The sequence below is a fragment of the Pristiophorus japonicus genome, chromosome 7, assembly GCF_044704955.1.
Source record: "Pristiophorus japonicus isolate sPriJap1 chromosome 7, sPriJap1.hap1, whole genome shotgun sequence".
Lineage (NCBI taxonomy): Eukaryota > Metazoa > Chordata > Chondrichthyes > Pristiophoridae > Pristiophorus > Pristiophorus japonicus.
In genome coordinates, this window is record NC_091983.1 from 36,274,805 (window position 1) to 36,299,202 (window position 24,398).

The following is a 24,398-nucleotide window of genomic DNA, read 5'->3' on the forward strand; positions in this document are numbered from 1 at the left end:
CCAGAGGTCATCAGCCATGAGCTTCTCAGGAGATCAGGAAAATACCATCTCTGCTCAAGCCACTGACGTAGGAACTCATAGAAGTGGTAGAATTAGGAAGTGAATGGCCCCACCAGTAGTGCCCCGGGCTGCCGCGCAACCGTTGATGATGTCATTGACGTATGCGGCGACTCCTTTGCGCCCCACGGTGACCCCATTCCACTCCACAGTGGAAATTGGCCAATGCTCTGCGAGGCTGCCACGAGCGGTGTCAGCTCCAGCCTCGCGGGTCGCAAACCAGGCCGACCTCCGCTCCCGGAGCGGAAGTTAAAGGGAAGGTGCGCTGCCATTTTGTCCTTTTGGCTGACTCACCGGTTGGCCCGTCTTGGTGCTCCGTGGCATGGTCCAGGCCGCCATCGTGCAGTCTGGCACTTCGACTCGGTGCCGGGCTGTGGCTACGGCAGCACGCCGCCCTGGTATCCCAGTGGAGGCCATCCGAGCTCCTGCAGAGTGTGCAGCAGCCCTCCCTTTTAACGGAAGGGGAGGGGTGTTGATCGGCATCAGCGTTATGCGGAGAAGCCAGGTAACGTTGCCGATCCTGCCCGAGTAGTGCCCTGGATACCGCCCCAACAGGAAGTAGAGTGCATGACATTGCGCTCCACTTCCTGTGAGGTGTGGTAACCCCACTTTTGTGGCCGGGGCAGGACCTCCGCCTCGACCGTAGGAAATCACTCCCCAACTGGGTTACCGTCCCCAAACAGGGCACTGGGGAATATCTCCCCATGAGTATCTATATGTGCAAAGCTTTTTGTTATTCAACATAAAAGAAAGGGAAAATGCAGTTCATCGATGTTTGACTTTGTGTTTTAAAGAAAGGCACCCACTCACTGTGATAAATGGTGCGTTTACTGGCAGACAGTTCTTTCCCTTCTGCAGGCACAGTGTCATTTCCCCTCGGGAGTCGCTGAATATGAACAGCAATTGATGGCAGTTTGAGCCTGAGCAGAGGGAGCACTGGTAATCTTCAATGAGGAAAGCAAGCACACGTCACCTCCCTAGTGTACCCAGTGAGAAATGAATAATGTTCAAAGGGAATCAAGAATATGCTTAGTGGGCAAACTGGGATTTTGAAAGAGGTGGGACTCGCCTTCAGTTTAAAGCCAGATTTTAGACAATTATAAAAATTCCTGAAGTGGCAGCATATTCTCTCACACAGCAGAACCGTTATTTTGGCAGCATCGGAGCGGTAAGATCAGCCCTACTAGAGCAATTACATTCCTTTCAGTTCTATAGCGTTTAATTCTTTGCTAACATTTGTATTTAGATGCATAATATGTGTTCAGTGCAAATACACAATGGAACTGAGTTTTTAAATGTAAGCTACCTTTAGAGGATATATTCAGATAGCATTTACACCGCAGTGTTTTCCACTTATATGAATAACTGAATACTCCTCATGAGGGACTAGCTATCCAGCACAGTATTTGTATTTAATCAACTATCTTGTATTGTGAATCCATGCTTGTGATTGCAGGACTTGTTCGATCAAATCCATCACATGTTCAACCTCACTTGCTTTTGACCTTTTAAAACAAAGGTGGCATAAAATATTGTTTCATTCAAGTGGAATTAATATCTTAAAGCAACTATTCTGTTCAAATTTTCCCTTAAAAACCCATTTTCATTTCTCCACAGGATGTATTAAATTATACTGTTTCTTACAATTTTTAACGGGAAATGATGTACAAACTCACGCCATGCTGTTTCGGGATCAGATACAAAAAATAAAGCAGTTAGTTTACTGTGCTTACTCTCTATCAGTACCAAGGAAGGGAGGTTTGTGCTCCTCCTATGTCATGGTTAATAAATGCTGTGCCCAGCGTAAAATTGAGCAATATAAACCAGCGAGGTCCCACGCTCAATCCCTAGTCTGTGCCAAGTTTGTTGATCGCAGCCACAGCAGTTGTTGGAAGCACCACAAATTGCTTCAATGCCCTTGGGTTAGGGAAGTAAAAAATCGACCTTGCTCCTGATCACCATCTAAGGATCATTGTGAGATCAGAACAGAAGTGGGCTTAATTGTGATAGCCCCCACAATGAAATAGGATGTCAACATGTGCCCTCTCAGCTCACCGGTGAAAAATGAGAATTTGTGTGAGCTCCAAGAGGACAATCAGCACCAATGGAACTATACTCCCGCTGTGAGTCAGTGCCTTCAGGAGACAAAGGGAGAAAATAATGAGGAAGAAAAGGAAATTGAATTCGGCTTCCCACAAGCTGATACCAATTCTGGCAGAGGAAATGAACAGCCCCCATACTGTGCCAGCCCTCTGTCACCACCTTTGATCCATCACAGCAAGTCAAAGGCTGCCTGTTTGACAACAAGGGCTATCCCCCTTCACATCCCCCAGCTCGTGACACCTTTCCAAAACCCACACTTGCCAGCTGAAAATGATACAAGCAAAGCCACTGGTCCACAAGATCAATCAGACCACCGCAATGCTGAAGCACCGCTTCTGCTGACTGGGGGCTTCCTGCATTATAACCTGGACACACTGGACTGGATCATTGTCGTCTGCTGCATTATCCACAACATTGCCAGAGCCTGCTGGATGAAGACCTTGTGCTACCTTATTAGGAAGACTCCACTGACAGCTAGGGAGGACACCCGCAGCAGCCTGCAGCTCGAGCTCTTCATCAACCAGAGCTTCACCAGAACTAGTCATGCCCACACCCTCCCCACCTCATCATCTCTCGCAGGTTATCTCCAATAAAGTACTTCCAACTAAAGACCAACATTGATTTACATAATGACTAACATTGCAGACAAATGAATAATCATAAACGTATTACATTTTAATGGTGAACACTAATGCCCTAAAACAAAATGATCACCCTGCTATTTGCCCATAGTGCCTTTGTTAAATGATTTCTTTGTAGTCTAGTGTTCCTATGATAGTACTCTGATTAGTGCAAGGAATGCCTGGGCAGCTGGTCAATAGAATGCAAATGAGGTTTGTCCCATAAAAGGTTTGGGTCTCTCGCTGGCAACAGTTGTTCCAATCACTTCCCCCGCTGTCCACCCAACAATCATCGAAGGTGAAAATTGATCCCAATATCTTTTTGTAAATTACTAGTCGTAGAATTCTCCATATCGCTCCAGTACCAGTTTCTAACACACAATACAGAATAATATTTATTTTCATATGGTTATAGAGCTTTGAAACATTCTCATGGTAGCACCTAGGGCAAAATTTCTTCCCTAATCTTTCCTGAGTTCTAAGTTTGGTACTAATAACAAACATGACTTTATCCAGAGGCTGAAAGGTGCAACAATCATACCAAAGGTTAAGGCTGGAAATCAGTAATCACACTGCTACACTTTAGAACATACAAGTATGATGACTACTTAACATGCTCACCTCCTGCAGAGATTGTTATTGCTTAACATGAGAGCAAGGAATAAGTAATCAACATTCAGGCCATCGAGTCTTCTCCTACACAGCTGTGCAACTTATCTTATCAGGTGCATCATGCTAACCATTTACTCGCTTGAAGATCCTCAACATAATAGGATAGATGGTCCCCCTTAGAGCATGGGCATGCCACAGAGAGGGAAACCAAGTCCTAACTGTCCCTCCATTAATTCACAGGATGGATACATTGGGGCAGATTTCCTCCTGTGGCACTTGGGTGTAACTAATTGGTGGGGAGGAGCACATACTGGAAAATAAGACGGGTAAGACCGCACAACTGTAATGGAGTCCGTTCGATTTGTCTATCAAATTAAATTGAAGGAAAATTGGCCAGGCCAATGGATGTGATGGTTTACATCCATGTACTCATACTTAGAAACCTCTGCATCACCAAAACTGCAAAACAATTATCTATCGCCAATAGTCAACTCTCGCTTACATTACAAAGCGCATGAATCGCATGTCCCACATCGCAATTATTTCATTTTTTTTAATGAAATATGTCACTGTGAATGTATGTATTCGAAATCCACCTCTTGCCCAAATTGATGGCTCCTGGCAATATTGAGCAAAGTTCCATATGGTAATATTGGACAAATTGCTCCTCCTGAAAACTTAGCCCCCACTGCGAGATTCCCTTTCCCCCATGATCACCACTAAAACCCTCCGCTCTTGATGCACTTTTGCTGGGGACCATTCCCACAAGTCCCCACCTGCGGCCTCCTGCCTCTTGGCATCAAGTCATTGACGCTGGATTTGGGTGGGATTAGGCCTTATTATTTAAATGAGGCCCAGGAGTCCACATGGCCCGGGCTTCACGTTGACAAGCTGGGCCGGTCACACGCTCAACCCCGGCTAAAAACTGAACTCTGGTGTCTCAATCACCTGCTCAGAAGAAGTTACAGAGATCACTAGATTTTTGGATATTAAGGAAATCTCGGGATATGGGGATAGTGCAGGAAAGTTGAGGTAGAAGATCAGCCAAGATCTCATTGAATGGCGGAGCAGGCTCGAGGGGTCAAATGGCCTACTCTTGCTCCTAATTTTTATGTTCTTACAATAATTTTGCATCAGGCCTGTGATATATGGATAAAAAATGAAATGGCATATCAGACGCAAACTAAAGCAAATGCCCTAAAAATGCTACAACTGCATGACAACGCTTTGACCTTGAGGCTTGGCATTTATGAGACACTTGGAATACTGAACACATTTCTATTCCTTACAGGATCGAGAACAATCTGCGCCAAATACTGACTCCCGATGCTGTGAGTAAACTGCATTCCTCTTGTGAGGAAGGTAGCACAGGTCCAAGTCCTACCTGAAAAATTGGGAGATTTGCAAGGTAAAGATTGCAACAAAATTAGGCATTTCAAACACATTGCTGATGTCCGTGTTCTTTGTGAATTGCCTTCTCAGTGTTTAAGACACACTGGGATATCAAGTTAAATGTCTCCCTGAAATTATGCCATGATATACAAATACATAAATATTTAATGTTCATCTGAAATTTCTCCCCCAGTCATTTTAGTAAAGGCATTAATCTGTTTAAAATAAATGAGCTAACACCTCTCTAAAATAGCAGTGAGTGCAATTTTGATCGGATGTGTTGCAAGTTTGTACATTAGTATTGTATGATGCAATTGTGGGGCCCATTATTTGTAAACAGTGCCATTTTCAAATTGATTCCAGAATCTATTAAAGCACTGGTGAATGGAGCCCAATTTTAACTACCTGGTGGAAACCGGGCTGGGGGCAGTTAAAATAAGGCGAGTCACTTTCCCCGTCAGATCCCGTTGCCTTCCCGCCGAGTCTCAATCTTCGAGCAGGTGAATGGGACGCCCGCAAGAAGGAAGCAGTGTCCTCATTTAAATATGCTGATCAGGTCCTATGATGTCATCAGAACCTGCCGTACAATATTAGTTGGGAGATCAGTGATGACTCCTTCGTCAGGCAAAGATGTCAGAAGCAGCATCCTGAGCCAGAGGAGGCCTGGAAGATAAGTTTTAAAGTTTTAATTTAGATTTCCTTGTGGGCCAAGGAGTGGTCCATATAATTTCTGTAGCTCCACACAGTGTGACTGCAGCTAGTGCTGTTTAATAAAGAGCAGGTCACCTGACCAGCAGGTCAGAAGATTCCGGAACCTGCAGCTATCTTACAGGTTGTATGCTGTGTGCTCTCTGAAGATATTACATTTGGCGATGAGAATAGGATGTAATCGGATAATACAAAGCTGAAATTTTTGTTTGTGAAGGATTCAGCCAGCCGACAGAGAGATTTTGAGAGTTTCTCTGTTTTTGGAAACAGCTACAAATCTGAGGTAAATTACGAGCACACTTGGTTAAACTGCCAGAGTCAAAATGGCTGCCCTTTTGGGAGTTATATGGCATTTGGGGGCATTTCAAATGACCGTGAAAGTTTCAGCGCATATGTGGATCGGCTAGAAATATTTTTCACTGCAAATAATATCATCAAAATCCCCGGTAATGAAGACAATAACCGGGCGGTGGTGGAACAAAACCGAGCTATATTCTTAACTGAGGCCGGGCTCGAGTTGTATGAAATGCTGATAAAATTGCTTGTGCCTGGCAAGCCAAAGGATATAATGCTGAAACTGATTCTAACTAAATTATAACAACATTACAGCCCCTTTCCGTTAGAAATTGCTGAAAGTTATAGTTTCGGAATACGAAATCCGAAGGCCGAAGAAAATATCAGTGAGTACATTGTAGCATTAAAAAAGCTATCTATTCACTGTAATTTCAGAGACTTTCAGAACTGAGCATTGTGAGGACCACATTTCTTCACCACTCTTCCTGGTAACCACTTTACCCATTTATGGTGATGGTTCTTCACTCTCACCTTCTGAGTTAATTTCATACTTCTCTCTTTTATACCAAATAAATTCAGGTTCAATTTATTAGGAGACCTCCATGACCAGCACCTGGGATTGTGCTTGACCAAGAGTTTTGCACGCAGTTATTTATAGTAGCCAGGTCTTGATAAAAATATAGAGTACATCATAAGTCAAGTGTACAGCATGTCAATCACTAAGCAAGCAACCACCATCAGTACCATTACAGCCATGGAAATGGCCTCCCAAGGTGTGGCAAAGGCTACATATTGATTTTGCTGAGCTAGAAGGACAACAGTTGTTCATTGTGATTGTTAGCCATTCGAAATGGGTCGAGGTGGAAAATAACAAGTAAAACATTGGACATTTTGCAAAGATTATTTTCTTCATTTGGCCTCCCAGAAGAAATTGTTTTGGATAATGGACCACAATTTCGTTCAGAAGAATTTGCACAGTTCATGAGCAAAAATGGTGTGAAACATACCAAGGTTCCACTGTACCATCCTGCTTCTAATAGTGCAGCAGAGCGCACTGTACAAATTGTAAAACGTGCCCTCATCAAACAAATGTTGGATCCAAATCCAAAGAAATAACAGTTTCATTGGACCACAAATTGGCTAATTTTTGAATGTCATATTGTAATACTCCTCACACAACTACTGGCAGAACACCAGCAGAGTTGTTTCTCAAACAACAGCCACAAACCAGATTCTCGTTGTTAAAACCAAATTTAGCACAGTTCGTAGAAAGAGAATCATGATAGAGGTAGAGTAAAAGAGAGAAGTGTGAAATTAAATCAGAAGGTGAGAATGAAGTACCATCACCATAAATGGGTGAAGTGGTTACCAGGAAGAGTGGTGAAGATGTGGTCCTCGCAAATATTTGGTCAAGATGTTTGATAATGGACAGGTTAGGTTTGTTCACATTGATCATATTTTACCCATAGACATGAAGTAGTTGAGAGTGGGAGTGATTCAATAATTTCTGACGCATCAGACAGTTTTGATAGACCTGTAGCATATCCTCATCTAATGTACTGGAAGTAAAACCAACAGAAAGTCAGGATTTAATTCTGATTCCGAGTCAGGAAAACAAACAGTCTGAAGTTAGAGAGAGTTCAAATGGAAATCAAGGGCATCCCTTGGAGGAAAACTTTCCTCAGGATCAGCCTCGAATGAGTTTAAATTCAACACCATGTTTGGAAGGTTCTGTTCGAGAGTGAAGGTATCCTCTTCAAAACAGAAAATAAGTGGTTAAGCTTGATTTGTAAACATGGCAAAATAAGTCCATATCTTTTGTTATGTATAACCATGCAAGTTATGTATGATGATTGTTTGTTATAATAACTTCTTCATTAAGGAGGGAGAAGTGTAATGTCTGTAGCTCCACACTGTGGACGCCTGTATTACTGCAGCTAGTGCTGTTTAATAAAGAGCAGGTCACCTGCCCAGCAGGTCAGAAGATTCCGGAACCTGTAGCCATCTTACAGGTTGTGTGCTCTCTGAAGATATTACAGTCCTCCCCCTCCCCCTCCTTTCCACCCCCAATCATGGCCAGAGTTTTGCCTCACATCCCCGCAATCGTGGCCTGAGCCTCCCACCTACACCTCTCCCACCGATCGTGGCCGAAGCTTTCCCCGCTCCGATCATGGCCAGAACTTCGCCTCCCCCACCCCCCGCCGATCGTGGCCAGAACTTCCCCCCTCACCTCCCACCCCCGCTCCCCCCGCCCGCCATTTGTGACCAGAGCTTGCACTCTCACCCCTCTCTCCCCAACCACCAAATACCCACCCCTGCCTCTGGCCAGGTAGTCAATCTGGTCGGGTGTCAGGTGGGAGTCTGCAGAGATTATTCAAATAAGGCCTTGCCGTTAAGTTTGGCAGGGCCTCCACATCTCCGACCCCACCAGGTTCAATGTCCGTAACCGGGCTCCGGCACACCCTTCCCGTCCCCCTGTAAAAACCCAGGCCATAGTTTTTGTTACAGAGATGATACTGTTTCTTACAAATATGCCAGCAGAGTGCGCTGATGGCTCAGAACATACCAATTTTCACAAAGTAATTGAGTGAAATAAGGATGCACAGAAATGACGAAAGAAGCAATTGAAACATACTGAGGAGATCTGTTATTACTCATAGACCAAAGAAGGACAGAGTCTTAATATAATGCCCTAATTCCCAACTAATGTTCAGAGATGCAACAGATATTCACTTAAACACTTGTGTCACCATTGAATAAATCATCACTTTAGCTTTCTTACCATATCCAATGGGTAATAAAATCTTCCACGAACAATCCAAGTTGCTTGGGTAATTTCCGGGAAATCCAGGGCTTAGGATGACGTTGTCCAGCTCAGTCAGTATCCCTCCACATCTAGCTGATTAATAATAAAAGAAAACTTCATTTATTCCATGCAGCTGCTCCGTGGCCTAATGTGCTGCCCTCGTCTAAAATGTCTCCCATTAATTATCAGAACTGCAATCAGCACAGTTTTTCCCAGTCAAAAAGTTCAAACCCGAAATAAGATTAGATTTTTAAATTTGAGGGTTATGACCTTCTTAAAGTTAACTTTGTAATTTAGGCTCAACAATAACTTGCATTTATATAGCGTCTTTCATGTCCCAAGACCCGACAATGAGACGTTCCATCGCCAAAGGTCTCTCTGCAAGCTTTATTCGAGAGAGCAGCGTGTGGCGGCGTGCGACTTCAGGGGGCAGCGCATGCTGCTGCAGGAGGACGACGGCTGACTGCAGTGCAGGCAGGTACAGCAGGAGTGGTGAAGTCGGGGTGAAGGAGCGGCAAGAGTTCGGAGAGGGGTGAGATCGGGGCCCAGGAGAGGTGAGAGTTCGGGCCCAGGGGTCGCACGGACCAACCCACACTGCGACTATGTGTGCACACTAGCTCCGTGCAGCAGAGCAGGTCTCCAGTCATCTTGATTAATCCTTGCCACTGGACCAAGACCTAGCTCTGTCAAGTCCATGTGGTGGCTGGGATGCAACGGCCACCACACGTTAAAAAATTCCACGCACAAGCATCTTCCACCCTTCAAGATGTAGTTCGGCGTGAAAGCAAGTCATTCTCGTTTCGAGGGACTGCCTATGATGATGATAGTCGACAGGCATAAACAGATCATATTTAACTGATTTAGAAGACATCACTAGCCTGGACCAATTGTATCCTACATGCTCCCAAGGGTGTACTCAAGGAGCTTCTTGAAGTTCTCCTTTTTAAGCTCGAAAGGTCCCAAGTGTATCTGACCACTGGCATGTCATGCCCATTACATAATTATACCAACAGAGTTAAAGAGAATTCCATACAGCCTATTTCCAACTCCGTAACATCGCCCGTCTCCGCCCGTGCCTCAGCTCATCCACCGCAGAAGCCCTCATCCAAGCCTTTGTTACCTCTAGACTTGACTATTCCAACGCACTCCTGGCTGGCCTCCCACATTCTACCCTAGGTAAACTAGAGGTGATCTAAAGCTTGGCTCTCCGTGTCCTAACTCGCAGCAAGTCCCGCTCACCCATGACCCCTGTGCTCGCTGAGCTACATTGGCTTCCGGTTAAACAATGCCTCGATTTCAAAATTCTCATCCTTATTTTCAAATCCCTCCATGGCCTCGCCTCCCTGTAAGCTCCTTCAGCCCCACAATCCCCCCCGACATCCCGCAGAGATGTCTGCGCTCCTCCAATTCTGTCGTTTTGAGCATCCCCGATTATAATCGATTAATCATCGGTGGCCGTGCCTTCTATTGCCTGGGCCCTAAGTTCTGGATTTCTCTGCCTAAACTTCTTTGCCTCTCTACTTCTCGTTCCTCCTTCAAGATTCCTTAAAACCTATCTCTTTGACCAATCTTTTGGTCACTTGCCCTCATTTCTCCTTTGCGGCTCGGTATCAAATTTGTTGTCATTGAAGGTTGGCATACAGGTGCAGCAGGTGGTGAAGAAGGCAAATGGTATGTTGGCCTTCATAGCTAGGGGATTTGAGAATAAGAGCAGGGAGGTCTTACTGCAGTTGTACAGGGCCTTGGTGAGGCCTCACCTGGAATATTGTGTTCAGTTTTGGTCTCCTAATCTGAGGAAGGACATTCTTGCTATTGAGGGAGTGCAGCGAAGGTTCAACAGACTGATTCCCGGATGGCAGGCCTGACATATGAGGAGAGACTGGATCGACTGGGCCTGTATTCACTGGAGTTTAGAAGAATGAGAGGGAATCTCATAGAAACATACAAAATTCTGACAGGACTGGACAGTTTAGATGCAGGAAGAATGTTCCTGATGTTGGGGAAGTCCAGAACCAGGGGTCACAGTCTAAGGATAAGGGTTAAGCCATTTAGGACTGAGATGAGGAGAAACTTCTTCACTCAGAGAGTTGTTAACCTGTGGAATTCTCTACCGCAGAGAGTTGTTGATGCCAGTTCGTTAGATATTCAAGAGGGAGTTAGATATGGCCCTTACGGCTAAAGGGATCAAGGGGTATGGAAAGAAAGCAGGAAAGAGGTACTGAGGTGAATGATCAGCCATGATCTTATTGAATGGTGGTGCAGGCTCGAAGGGCCGAATGGCCTACTCCTGCACCTATTTTCTATGTTTCTGTCTCTATAATACTCCTGTGAAGTGTCTTGTGACCTTTCACTACATTAAAAGCACTATATAAATACAAATTGTTGTTGAAGTTGACCATGAATCGGTTTTAAATTCTCTATATTTGCAGACTTGTTTTTCTGTAAACTTTGTAATTAACTCAGACAGACATGACCTCAATTTAGACCTTAGTGCCTCTATCGGTAGGGCACAACCTCAGGTGATATCGCACATACAGCCAACCCAATTGAAGTGGCCAGTGCTGCAGGGGCCAGTTTCAGTTCAAAAGTTCAATAGCTGATTCAAATGTCAGTGGACTCCATCTTGGCATATGTGTATAACAGTACAAGATTACACTTGTCCAGCTACTCAAATCTCATCTGCTTACACTGTCCATTATTTTTTCAGAAGACAATGGACACATTTTTTTTAGCAATTTTGAAAAATCTAGCTGAAGGGCCAAGGTTCAAGGTTCAGAACCACCAAGATTGAAAACAATAATAGAGTATAAAGCTTATATTAATCTTAAACAGCCCCTTATGCAGTTGGTTCCATGTTAATTTCTGCTCTCTGTGTTAGCCCTGGCTCAATGGTAGTACTCAGGCTTCACTCCAGAACTTAGGCTGACACTCCAGTGCAGTACTGTGGGAGCGCTGTACTGACAGAGGGGCCATTTTTCGGATATGTTAAACCGAGGCCTCAACTGCCTGATCAGATGAATGTAAAAGCTCCCATGGAATTATTCAAAGAAAAGCAAGGCATTCTCCTGGTGTTCTGGCAAAAATTTCATAATCATCATAGGCAGTCCCTCGGAATCAAGGAAGACTTGCTTCCACTCCTGAAGTGAATTCTTTGGTGGCTGAACAGTTCAATACGAGCGCCACAGACTCTGTCACAGGTGGGACAAATAGTCATTGAGGGGAGGGGTGGGTTGGACTGGTTTGCCGCACGTTCTTTCCGCTGCCTGCGCTTGATTTCTGCATGCTCTCGGCGTTGAGACTTGAGGTGCTCAGCGTCCTCTCGGATGCACTTCCTCCACTTAGGGCGGTCTTGGGCCAGGGACTCCCAGGTGTCAGTGGGGATGTCGCACTTTATCAGGGAGGCTTTGAGGGTGTCCTTGTCGCGTTTCCGCTGCCCACCTTTGCCTCGTTTGCCGTGAAGGAGCTCCGAGTAGAGTACTTGCCTTGGGAGTCTCGTCTCTGGCATGCGGACTATGTGGCCTGCCCAGCGGAGCTGATCGAGTGTGGTCAATGCTTCAATGCTGGGGATGTTAGCCTGAATGAGGACACTGATGTTGATGTGCCTATCCTCCCAGGAGATTTGTAGGATCTTGCGGAGACATCGTTGGTGATATTTCTCCAGCAACTTGGGGTGTCTACTATACATGGTCCGTGTCTTTGAGCCACACAGGAGGGCAGGTATTACTACAGCCCTGTGGACCATGAGCTTGGTGACAGTTTTGAAGGCCTGGTCTTCAAACACTCTTTTCCTCAGGCAGCCGAAGATTGCACTGGCGCACTGGAGGCGGGGTTGGATCTATTGTTTGCCCTCAACTAACCTCACTAAAACAGTTAATCTGGTCATTTAGCTCACCGGTTTGCAGGACCTTGCTGTGTGCAAATTGGCTGTCATGTTTCCCTATATTACAACACTGACTACACTTTTAGGGTTAGACTTTCCCGAGAGCCCCTCAACGCCCGATTGTCCGCCCAGATAAACGGCTAACGTTTTATAAGTAACGCTGGTGAAAATTTCCACTTTTAAGTTAAAAATAATCGCCCGGCGAGAAAATGGTTCGTGCATCATTATTCTCAGCAGTTTTCTCGGCGGTTAAGGGGAAACGGGCGGTTTTAAAATAATTTAGTCCGAGGCTGTAGTTGGGCCTCAGGAGGGGGGGGAAACTTTTTTTTTAAAATTCGGCAAAAAAAAGTTAAAAAACATTCCCAAAACACTTTTACACCTAATCGCTGTTTTACAATTAAAAAAAAGAACCTTTAACTTACCTTTCTTTGCAGAGTACTCACCTACCGCCGTGTTTAAGCAGCTTTCACAGGTTGGTTTCCTTGGCGATCTGGACGGGCTTCCATTGAGACCAAACTTACACCCTGGCGATTTCTCGGCGGTGCACGTCGGCGATTTGGTCCCGGCGGGCGTTTCCAGATTTGGGCAATACCATTGAAAAACAAAGAGGGATACTTTCGCCGGGCGGAAAAACAGCGAGAAGATCGCCGAGAATCCGCCGAAAATGATCGGAAAGTTTAGCCCCAAAAGTACTTCAATGGCTGCAAAACGCTTTGGTACATCCTGAGATTATAAAAGGAGCTGCATAAATGCAAGTATTTGCTTTCTTTTATGATATTTTGGCCACGATATTTATGCAGGGCCGTGAAGAGGGTTAACCGATAAGGCCACGGACCAAGAGTTTGAAAGTGGGATTAGGCTGCACAGCTCTTTGTCGGCCGGCGTGGAAACGATGGGCTGAAATGGCCTCCTTCCATGCGTTAAATTTCTATGATTCTAAGAGAGCAGGCGAGGATCTCTGAACAGGAAACCCAGATGTAAGCTTTTCCTAAATGCCGTGCAGGCTTTAACCGGAGGACATCCTTTAAATTTTTCAGTAGGTTTCCTGCCCAACAACCAGATTGATTGATAGGCTGGATGTCTGTCGGGCAGGAAAGCAGCTCAGGAACAGATGCCAGGAAAGTGGGGCGGGGGGGGGGATTTGGAAATTGGGGTGGGGGAAGGGTGGTTGTCAGAGATAGCATGGGGTGGGGGTTGGAGATTGCAGGGGCGTAGGGGTCAATGATCATATGGGATGGGGGTCGGAGGTCGCGGGTTGGGGGTCAAAGAATGTGGGGGGAGTCAGAGATAGCAGGGAGGGAGCAGTAGATTGCAGGGGATTGCGGTAAGAGAGGTGAGCTTGTTGGGCCTGAAGCCTGGAGCAAACACTACTGCTGGCCCACAATCAGTTCTGTAAATGCATTAACCTCATGGATCTTGCTCTTCTCTGCTCTTTTTACCTGCCTGGATTCCCCAGTCCCTGGAAACCCGGCCGATATTAGTTTTTTAAAAAACTGTTAAAATGGGGGTACGTAGCTTCCTTAATCGTTGCCAGTGACCGACCTACCTCCTGACAGCGGATTGGTTGCACACCCCCCAACCTGCCACCCTTAAAACTGGAAGTAGGCGGGGTGGAGGTGGGTCGGGGGTGGGTTCGAAATGTTTGAAAATGTTACTTCCCAACCGACCTCAACCCACCCGTTCTTGGGTGTTAAAATTATCCCCTTTAAATCCCTCCTCTTAAGCTTTTATTCTCCCTTCTAAGTTGAAATGGTTGGGCAGATGACCTGTTCTCATACTTTTGCTGTGTTTCTGCAAAACCAACAGACCAGGAATGAGTTTCTTGTAGGTCTTCACTGTGAGAGATGTATGTGACCACCAATCAGCAGCTTCCTTGGCAATTTTTGTTCAAATACTAAATTTGTGTTTTCTAAAGTCCAATTAATTACAAACAAGAAACAAGGTTCAGAATGGATGCACTTCATATGTACTTGCTTAGTAAACAGATAAAGTTTAAAACTGGTTCAGTTAGTAAAAGAAACAAGAAGCTGAGCTATAGCAGGTAGGTACCAGGTTCAATTACCAGTCCATACTATGTTGTCTGATTGCTAGCTGGTGTAGCAGTAGGAGCACTACAATGGGCTTCAGGACCTCTAGGCTATGAAGAGCAGAACATAAAAGCAACACCCTTTAAATGACTTGTATTGCACCATGATACTTCTTTTCTGTCACAATGTAACTCCACTTTTTAAAAAAGGAGGGAGAGAGAAAACAGGGAATTATCGCCTGGCATTGATAGTGGGTAAAATGATGGAATCAATTATTAAGGATGTGATAGCAGCGCATTTGGAAAGAGGTGACATGATAGGTCCAAGTCAGCATGGATTTGTAAAAGGTAAATCATGCTTGACAAATCTTCTGGAATTTTTTGAGGATGTTTCCAGTAGAGTGGACAAGGGAGAACCAGTTGATGTGGTGCATTTGTATTTTTAGAAGGCTTTCGACAAGGTCCCACACAAGAGATTAATGTGCAAAGTTAAAGCACATGGGATTGGGGGTAGTGTGCTGACGTGGATAGAGAACTGGTTGGCAGACAGGAAGCAAAGAGTAGGAGTAAATGGGTACTTTTCAGAATGGCAGGCAGTGACTAGTGGGGTACCGCAAGGTTCTGTGCTGGGGCCCCAGCTGTTTACATTGTACATTAATGAGTTAGACGAGAGGATTAAATGTAGTATCTCCAAATTTGCAGATGACACTAAGTTGGATGGCAGTGTGAGCTGCGAGGTGGATGCTATGAGGCTGCAGAGTGACTTGGATAGGTTAGGTGAATGGGCAAATGCATGGCAGATGAAGTATGATGTGGATAAATGTGAGGTTATCCACGTTGGTGGTAAAAACAGAGAGACAGACTATTATCTGAATGGTGACAGATTAGGAAAAGGGGAGGTGCAACAAGACCTGGGTGTCATGGTACATCAGTCATTGAAGGTTGACATGCAGGTACAGCAGGCGGTTAAGAAAGCAAATGGCATGTTGGCCTTCATAGCGAGGGGATTTGAGTACAGGGGCAGGGAGGTGTTACTACAGTTGTACAGGGCCTTGGTGAGGCCACACCTGGAGTATTGTGTACAGTTTTGGTCTCCTAACTTGAGGAAGGACATTCTTGCTATTGAGGGAGTGCAGCGAAGGTTCACCAGACCAGACTGATTCCTGGGATGGCAGGACGGACATATCAAGAAAGACTGGATCAACTGGGCTTGTATTCACTGGAGTTCAGAAGAATGAGAGGGGATCTCATAGAAACGTTTAAAATTCTGACGGGTTTAGACAGGTTAGATGCAGGAAGAATGTTCCCAATGTTGGGGAAGTACAGAACCAGGGGTCACAGTCTAAGGATAAGGGGTAAGCCATTTAGGACCGAGATGAGGTGAAACTTCTTCACCCAGAGAGTGGTGAACCTGTGGAATTGTCTACCACAGAAAGTTGTTGAGGTCAATTCACTAAATATATTCAAAAAGGAGTTAGACGTAGTCCTTACTAATAGGGGGATCAAGGGATATGGCGAGAAAGCAGGAATGGGGTACTGAAGTTGCATGTTCAGCCATGAACTCATTGAATGGCAGTGCAGGCTCGAAGGGCCAAATGGCCTACTCCTGCATCTATTTTCTATGTTTCTATGTTTCTATAGGGAACTCATCAACTGTGAGGGAGCTTTCCTCACTTACCAATGCAGATTGGAGGCGGGTAGTTCCAACGACGAACAGTTCCAGGCATACAAGAGACATGGGCTTGTCCCTAGAAAAAAAAACAGCTGACCATATACCATTTGAAAAATTGAAAGAGCTGCACAAAAGTCAAGACACTTTCGAGCAAACTAGTCCCTTTAATATTTGATTGTGATCCTTATTGCTGCCATACCAAAGGGAGAAATGATAAACATGATAAACATGATTACATTGCTTGCCTCCAAAGGATTAATAGATACCCTGACCGATGAGCCATTAAGATCAGAACATACCAGGGTCAGTACCTAGCCTAAGTCTGCTGAAATCAACTCGTGTTGGATCATAGTTTCATGCATGATAGTAGAGCCAATACTGAATACATGTATCATTGGCTGGGAACAATATTGAAATAGGTTGAAAGAGAAAAAGATCTAGGTGTTATTGTGCACAGTTCACTGAAGGTTCATGACAAATATAGAGAAGATGCCGGTAAAGCTAACAGGGTTTTGGATTGTATCAATGGTACCATTCGGTATAAATCTAAGGATACCATTCTGTCATTATACAGGTCACTAGTTAGATCACATCTGGAGTTCTGCATTCAATTTTGGTCCCCCCACATGGTGGATGCTAGAGTAGCTTTGGAAAAGGACCAGAACAGAGCAGAGCTGCGAGTATGATTCCTAGCTTAAAGAACCTCAGCTAGTTAGATAGGCTTAAGGACCTTGGTCTATTTACTTTCGACCAGCGTAGGCTTAGAGCTGACCTGATAGAAGTCTATGAAATAATTAAAGGGCTATATAGCATCCCTATTGATAGTTTAGTCCAGTATAATAGATTAGGGAGGATCAGGGCACATGGGTTTAAACTATGCAAGTGTCAGAATAAATTGGATGCTCGGCAGTTCTTCTTTTCCCAGAGAGTAGTGAGCCTATGGAGTAGATGGCCGACTGGTGTGGTGGTTGCTGACTGCCTTCTTGAGCAAGTTGTACCGGTTCCTGACTGAGGCATATATTGCAGCATATAGAAGGTAAGTGTCTTTATAGAAAACAATTGCTCCATGTGATTTTTGACTGCCTGAGGGGGTCAGAGAGGAATTTTCCAGAGTACTTTTTCCCTTTTTGGCGCTGGGCTTTTCCTCTTGTTTTTTTTTGCTTCTGCCAGGAGTTTAAATTGCTTTGGGGGTTTGGGGCGGTGGTGGGTTTGTGGCAGGGGGGGTGGAGGGTGAGTGGGTGAGAAGAAGCATTGAGCCATGAGGGTTGAGACTGGCTTTATGAACTTGCTGCTCTTTCTCTGCGCATCAGATTTATATGTGTTTGTGGCAACAACAAAGGCATCAGATTGTCTGAAGTACAGAAAAATAAATTAATTTAGAATTCCCTATGCTAAGTGTAAGTGTTAGAGGAAATGCACGGATTAACCTAATAAGAACATAAGAACATAAAGTCTTGCTACAGCTATATAAGGTATTGGTGAGGCCACATCTGGAATACTGCATGCAGTTTTGGTTTCCATATTTACGAAAGGATATACTTGCTTTGGAGGAAGTTCAGAGAAGGTTCACTAGGTTGATTCTGGGGATGAGGGGGTTGACTTATGAGGAAAGGTTGAGTAGGTTGGGCCTCTACACACTGGAATTCAGAAGAATGAGAGCCGATCTTATCGAAACATATAAGATTATGAGGGGGCTTGACAAGGTGGATGCAGTGAGGATGTTTCCACTGATGGGGGAGAATAGAACTAGAGGGCATGATCTTAGAATAAGGGGCTGCCCATTTAAAACAGAGATGAGGAGAAACCTGAGGAAGGACGTTCTTGCTATTGAGGGAGTTCAGTGAAGGTTCACCAGACTAATTCCAGGGATGGCCGGGCTGTCATATAAGGAGAGACTGGATCAACTGGGCCTTTATTCACTGGAGTTTAGAAGGATGAGGGGGGATCTCATAGAAACGTATAAGATTCTGACGGGACTAGACAGGTTAGATGTGGGAAGAATGTTCCCGATGTTGGGGAAGTCAAGAACCAGGGGACATAGTTTTAGGATTAGGGATTGGCCATTTAGGGCTGAGATGAGGAGAAACTTCTTCACTCAGAGAGTTGTTAAACTGTGGAATTTCCTGCCGCAGAGTTGTTGATGCCAGTTCATTGGATATATTCAAGAGGAAGTTAGATATGGCCCTTACGGCTAAGGGGATCAAGGGGTATGGAGAGAAAGCAGGAAAGGGATGCTGAGGGAATGATCAGCTATGATCTTATTGAATGGTGGTGCAGGCTCGAAGGGCCGAATGGCCTACTCCTGCACCTATTTTCTATGTTTCTATGTTTCTATGTTTCTTCTTTCAGAGTGTTGTGAATCTGTGGAATTCGATGTCTCAGAGAGCTGTGGAAGCTGGGACATTGAATAAATTTAAGACAGAAATAGACAGTTTCTTAAACGATAAGGGGATAAGGGGTTATGGGGAGCGAGTGGGGAAGTGGAGCTGAGTCCATGATCAGATCAGCCATGGTCGTATTAAATGGCGGAGCAGGCTCGAGGGGCTGTATGGCCTATTCCTGTTCCTATTTCTTATGTTCTTATAAGAAATAGGAGCTTCTGGTAGCTTTCTAATACTTGCGTGCAGTATGATATTCGGTAATCGTGGACATTATTCCCCCGATTGTGACTGCTCAGGATAAGAGAGCAGGAAAAAGAAAACTTTTTAAAACAAATATCCCCATCCATGTACACAAGTTTGGGCCCATGAAAATATAAATAAGGACTTCTGACCATGGAATTAAAATATTAGTGGAGATTACGTAGTATCGTTTCACCTCTGAGCCTTCCAAGCATTCTTTCTATCATGAGCTCTGTAAATATTTAAATCATTTCCCCAAATGCTTTGGTTGAAGTAATTTTTATTTAGAATATTACTGAGAGGTCATAAGTGCAACAAAGCTGCGTAAAATGTTACAGCTCGGCACAGATGAGGTAACGTTGTTTAATAATAATGCATTTTAATAGAGCAGCAGGGACCACCCCCGTGCTCTGAAATTTAGCAGTGTAATTCAGAACATCTGGAATGCCATTATTATTTTACACAGCAGCAAAAAATATGTAACATACACTGGAATTAAAAAGGTAAAATAATATTGAACTGAAATATTGAACCTAGAATTTCCTAATAATCAAGAGTAGGTTGCTGCCTGATAAACCAGCAGTAATCACATCGCAGTAATGAATCCTCCTGTGAGACTATCATCACCTACTAACAGCATGGCATCCACTGAATGCTGGCATCTCCACTGCTAATGGCTGCCAGCCAGGTGGGAACATTGAGACACTATCTGTTGGAAGTAACAATGTCGAGATTTCAAGACAGGAATCTACTTACTTTCTTTATAGAGAGTGTAATCAATACCTGGAGTGGGATGCCAGGACTCATTTAAGAAACAGCTAAATGCTGTAGCAGAAGTACAACAGGGCTGGTAATCTGGAAATATGTGATTAAGTGGAACAAAGTGCCTTCGTCATCCAAAAACAATCTTGTAATTGAGATGTTTTTTTTTTAAAACATAGAATTACGTAGAATTTACAGCACAGTAAAGGCCATTTGGTCCAACTAATCTATAATCAGTGTTTATCCTCCACACGAGTCACCTTCCACCCTACTTCATCTAACCCAACTTTCTATTCCTTTCTCTCTCATGTACTTATCGAGCTTCCCCTTAAAAGCATCTATGCTATTCGCCTCAACTAATCCCTGTGGTGGCGAGTTCAACATTCTCACCACTCTCTGGGTAAAGAAGTTTCTCCTGAGTTATTAGATTTATTTTTGACTATCTTATATTTTTGACCCTGAAGTTTGGACTCCCCACAAGTGGAAACATCTTATCTACATCTAAACATAATCATGAGCTAAACCCTGCCATCAAACTGCAGAGGGGTGGGCCCTTATGTACATTATATTGAATTTATATGTGATGTAACCAGCTTACCAAATACACTCAAATAGCAATGGAAAGATTCCTGGGCCTTGTGTGACCTTGATGCCTTTATGACCACTCAAAAAATGTTCTCACTAATCAAGGATATAAAACTATAAAAAGTGACAAAATGATTAATTATTCTACCCTTCAAAAATAAAAGAATAATTACTTTTTCATTTCTAGTTCCTTGATTTTGGAAAAGCTTCAAAATCCTTTTATGAAAATAAATTTCAATCGTGAAAAAATAAATTCTTGTCGTCGTAATAGCTTTTTTGCCTGAGGAGAATTTAACAAAAAAACTGTTTCTTTTGAAGCTTCGTACAAGATAGTGGGCTGGTGAATCATATTAAATGGTTCAAAGTCGAATGTGGCAGAAAGTGCATTACATTATAAAGGCATTGCTGAGAACACAATGTTCCTTTTTTTAAATGCTGGATGATGATATTTTTCAGGACCTAAAATAGACAAGTTCTTTCTTTTAGAGGTGCACAAGCTGACAATTATGTGACTAGCACATTCAATAGAAACCAGACTAAGACAAACGAAAGGCATACACATTGTTCACTAATCATAGCTGTTAGCCTTTACACTCAAATCTTGTCATTTTTAGTTAGGAAGTGGATGACTGGATCCCTGCAGAGTCAGATCAAGCAACTGGATTCAATCAAAGAGAGAACAACAGCAGTGAATAAAATGTCACATTTTACAAGCCCTTCTTCTATATGTGTTTGAGGTCCTGCAGGACTTTTTGATCAATGGTTTATGTACCCTATGAACAGCCCACTACTAGGATTGTGTGTGGGAGAAGGAAGATGGTACGAGGAATTAATCAAAGCACAGCACTTGGAAAAAAGGTTCCTAAACATTACATTTATTTTCAATATTACAATTATGATATGAACAGAGATCACAATGAGGGAAAGACGGATTATGTCTGGAATCTTGACAGCCATTTGTGCCATTTTTTATACCCTCAGTATAATTATTCATGTGGCACATTACAAAATACAATATCACACATCTGTGCAATACTGCAATAGGAATCGTCTTGAAATCACACCCACTCCAGTCGTAAGTAGTTACACTAGAGAGATAGGGTTGATAAAAATATGAAACCTTTTCCACAATGGCAGTACTGAGATTCATGCTAATACATAGTCACACAGTGACAAAGTAGAATTCTCCTTGAACTTACCTGCAGTGTATAGCCAGACTCACAACTAAAAGACACCACGTCATTAACCAAGTATCTGTCTCCAATCTTTATGCCATTGCCAGGAACCACTGGATCAGGGCAGGTTGTAAGACCGACAGCTGGAGTGAGAAATACATATTCAATTGCAACGGTAATATGAAATCTAAATATTTGGACCATTCCTCATGTACTATTATTAAAAAAAATATGGAACACGTATGCATATCTATCCATCACAGGTTGTTTTTCTCTTATTTAATGTGTACATATCTGACAAGATATTTGCAATATAACTAAATTCTTCAGAGTTCTACATTATATTCATGTATTCCAAACATAAATACGATATTAACATTGATAAGCACCATCTTCTTGATGAATGATAATAATAAAGAAAAATATGAAAGCAGAAAATGCTGCAAAATCCACAGCATATTGAACACAATCTGGAACAGAAAGACAGGTCAACATTTTTAGTATAATCCTTCATCTGAATTGCTTTATCCAGAATTTTCTGTTTTTATCGGATTGCGAGCAGGTGCAATTTGTTTTAATCTCTATTAAAAAAAGTACCCAGTTATGTCTGAACAAAGCAACAATTTACTCACGTTATGTTACTTAACTTACAATATTCTCAGCTGGTGGCATTACTGAGTATGCAGGTACAGCAAGTAATCAGGAAGGCAAATGGAATGTTACCCTTTATTGCAAGAGAGATGGAGTATAAAAGCAGAGAAGTCCTGCTACAACTCTACAGGGTATTGGTGAGGCCACACCTAGAGTACTGCGTACAGTTTTGGTCTCCATATTTAAGGAAGGATATACTTGCATTGGAGGCTGCTCAGAGAAGGTTCACTAGGTTGATTCCAGAGATGAGGGGGATGACTTATGAAGACAGGTTGATTAGTTTGGGCCTATACTCATTGGAGTTCAGAAGAATGAGAGGTGATCTTATTGAAACATATAAGAAAATGAGGGGGCTCGATAAGGTGGATGCAAAGAGGATATTTCCACATAGGGGAAACTAAAACTAGGGGACATAGTCTTAAAATAAGGGGCCGCCCATTTAAAATTGAGATGAGGAGAAATTTCTTCTCTCAGAGGGTTGTAAATCTATGGAATTCTTTGCCCCGGAGAGCTGTGGAGACTGGGTCATTGATTATATTGAAGGTGGAGATACACAGATTTTTGAGCGATAAGGGAGTAAAGGGTTATGGGGATCGGGCAGGGAAATGGAGCTGAGTCCATGATCAGAACAGACACGAGCTTATTAAATGGCAGAGTAGGCTCGAGGGGCCAAATGGCTTACTCCTGCTCCTATTTCTTATGTTCTTATGTTCCTTCAACAAAGATAGAGACAGACTGAATCAGTGAAGGTGGAGGCCCTTGTTATATATGCAGACTATAGATATACCCTCTGTGTAGTCACTGTGTAGTTGCATAAGATGGAGACTTGTTACCTGATGTACTATCAATAAGGCTTACACCATGTATATACTATGCTGGCACCACTAGTGGGTGCAACTGGTGGAGACTGGGGTTTCCTGCCCCTGTGGCAGAGGCTGTCCACCAGAGGGCACTGCGGTGGGAGACCTGAGGGTCACCTGCTTGGGTGAGCAGGGGTCAGTATAAAAGGCTGCTCACCATGCTTGTGCCTCACTCTGGAATTACGAATAAAGGACCAAGGTCACTACAGTTTGAGTACAATACATTGCCTCGTGGAGTCATTCATAAGTACATTGCAGACATAACAACTGGTAACGAGAATACGGACTTTCACACGTTTATGGTTACCTTTGGCAGACTAAACAACTTTGCAAGAGTGATGATTGGGATGCCTTCACGGAAAGGCTCGAGCAATATTTTGTGGTAAACGACCTGGCAGGGGAGACGGACACATTGGTGGAGAAGCGCAAAGCCATACTGCTGACCAGTTGTGGGCCCAAGGTCCAGCGCTTCATCAGGGACTTGCTGGCACCCACAAAGGCAAAGGTCAAGGATAAGGCATACAATGAGCTGACTGAAATAATTCGTGACCAACTAAAATCCAAACAGAGCATCCTCATGGCCAGGTTCCCAACACCATTAGAGAGCAGGCAGAAGATTCTGCAGCCCTCAAAGGAGGACAGGGAGGGCACACACATCTGTGGCTCTGCCCACCACTAGGCAACGGCAAAGGTCCTGAGTCCTGGCTAGGTAAGCAGGTGGCGCAGCGCAGCTATCAGATGACTAGGACCCCGTCCGGTTCTTTGGAGCCTGCGTCCTCACATAACTGTACTGCTACCTCAGTATTTACCATGACTGAACCGTGAATGCAATCTACCCAATCCTGGCGCACGACCGCAAAACGTAACGAATGTAAGTCACTGAACCAAGGTGTCGCGATACAAACTGTAACTTCCTTTCTTTGTACTTGCACTGTGTCTGATCCTGTATGTTAATGTAATGGGCCTGCTGCATGATCTCGCTGTGGGGTGGGATGGAGAAATGGATGTATGTATCCATGGACATACACATGGATCACACCCAGAACCCACTGGAACCTCCAATGCATAAGCAAACCATCCAAACTGATAACCACTGCCCAACATTATGGCAAAATGACTTGGGGGTTAACAGGGAGAGAGCCAAGCCAAAGCACAGCCAAGGTGCAAGGGCTATTGGCACTTAAGTCTAGGGAGAGCTAAGCCAGAGCACATTGTGCAAAAGTAATCGGCACAAAGGACTTGGGGAGAGTGATGTTATATATGCAGACTATAGATATACTCTCTGTGTAGTCACTGTATAGTTGCATAAGATGGAGACTTGTTAACTGATGTATTATCAATAAGGTTTACACTGTGTATATACTATGCTGGCACCACTACAGGGTGCAACTGGTGGTGACCGGGGTTTCCTGCTCCTGTAGCAGAGCTTGTCCATCAGAGGGCACTGCAGTGGGAGACCTGAGGGTCACCTGCATAGGTGTGCAGGGCCCAGTATAAAAGGCTGCCCACCATGCATGTGCCTCATTCTGGAGTTACGAATAAAGGACCAAGGTCACTACAGTTTGAGTACAGCA

At 43.9% G+C, this 24,398-nt stretch overlaps 1 protein-coding gene across 1 annotated transcript in view; it reads right to left on the minus strand.

The window, feature by feature from the left end:
* The window catches only part of LOC139266579 (CUB and sushi domain-containing protein 1-like), a 3,131,815-nt gene that overhangs the window by 365,292 nt on the left and 2,742,125 nt on the right, over positions 1-24,398 (minus strand). Inside the window, exons 38-40 of the mRNA XM_070884173.1 lie at positions 21,338-21,456; positions 16,177-16,246; positions 8,569-8,685 (exon numbers count right to left, since the gene is read on the minus strand). Of these exons, the coding sequence (XP_070740274.1) occupies positions 8,569-8,685; positions 16,177-16,246; positions 21,338-21,456 (306 nt within the window). The remainder of the gene's footprint in view (positions 1-8,568; positions 8,686-16,176; positions 16,247-21,337; positions 21,457-24,398) is intronic.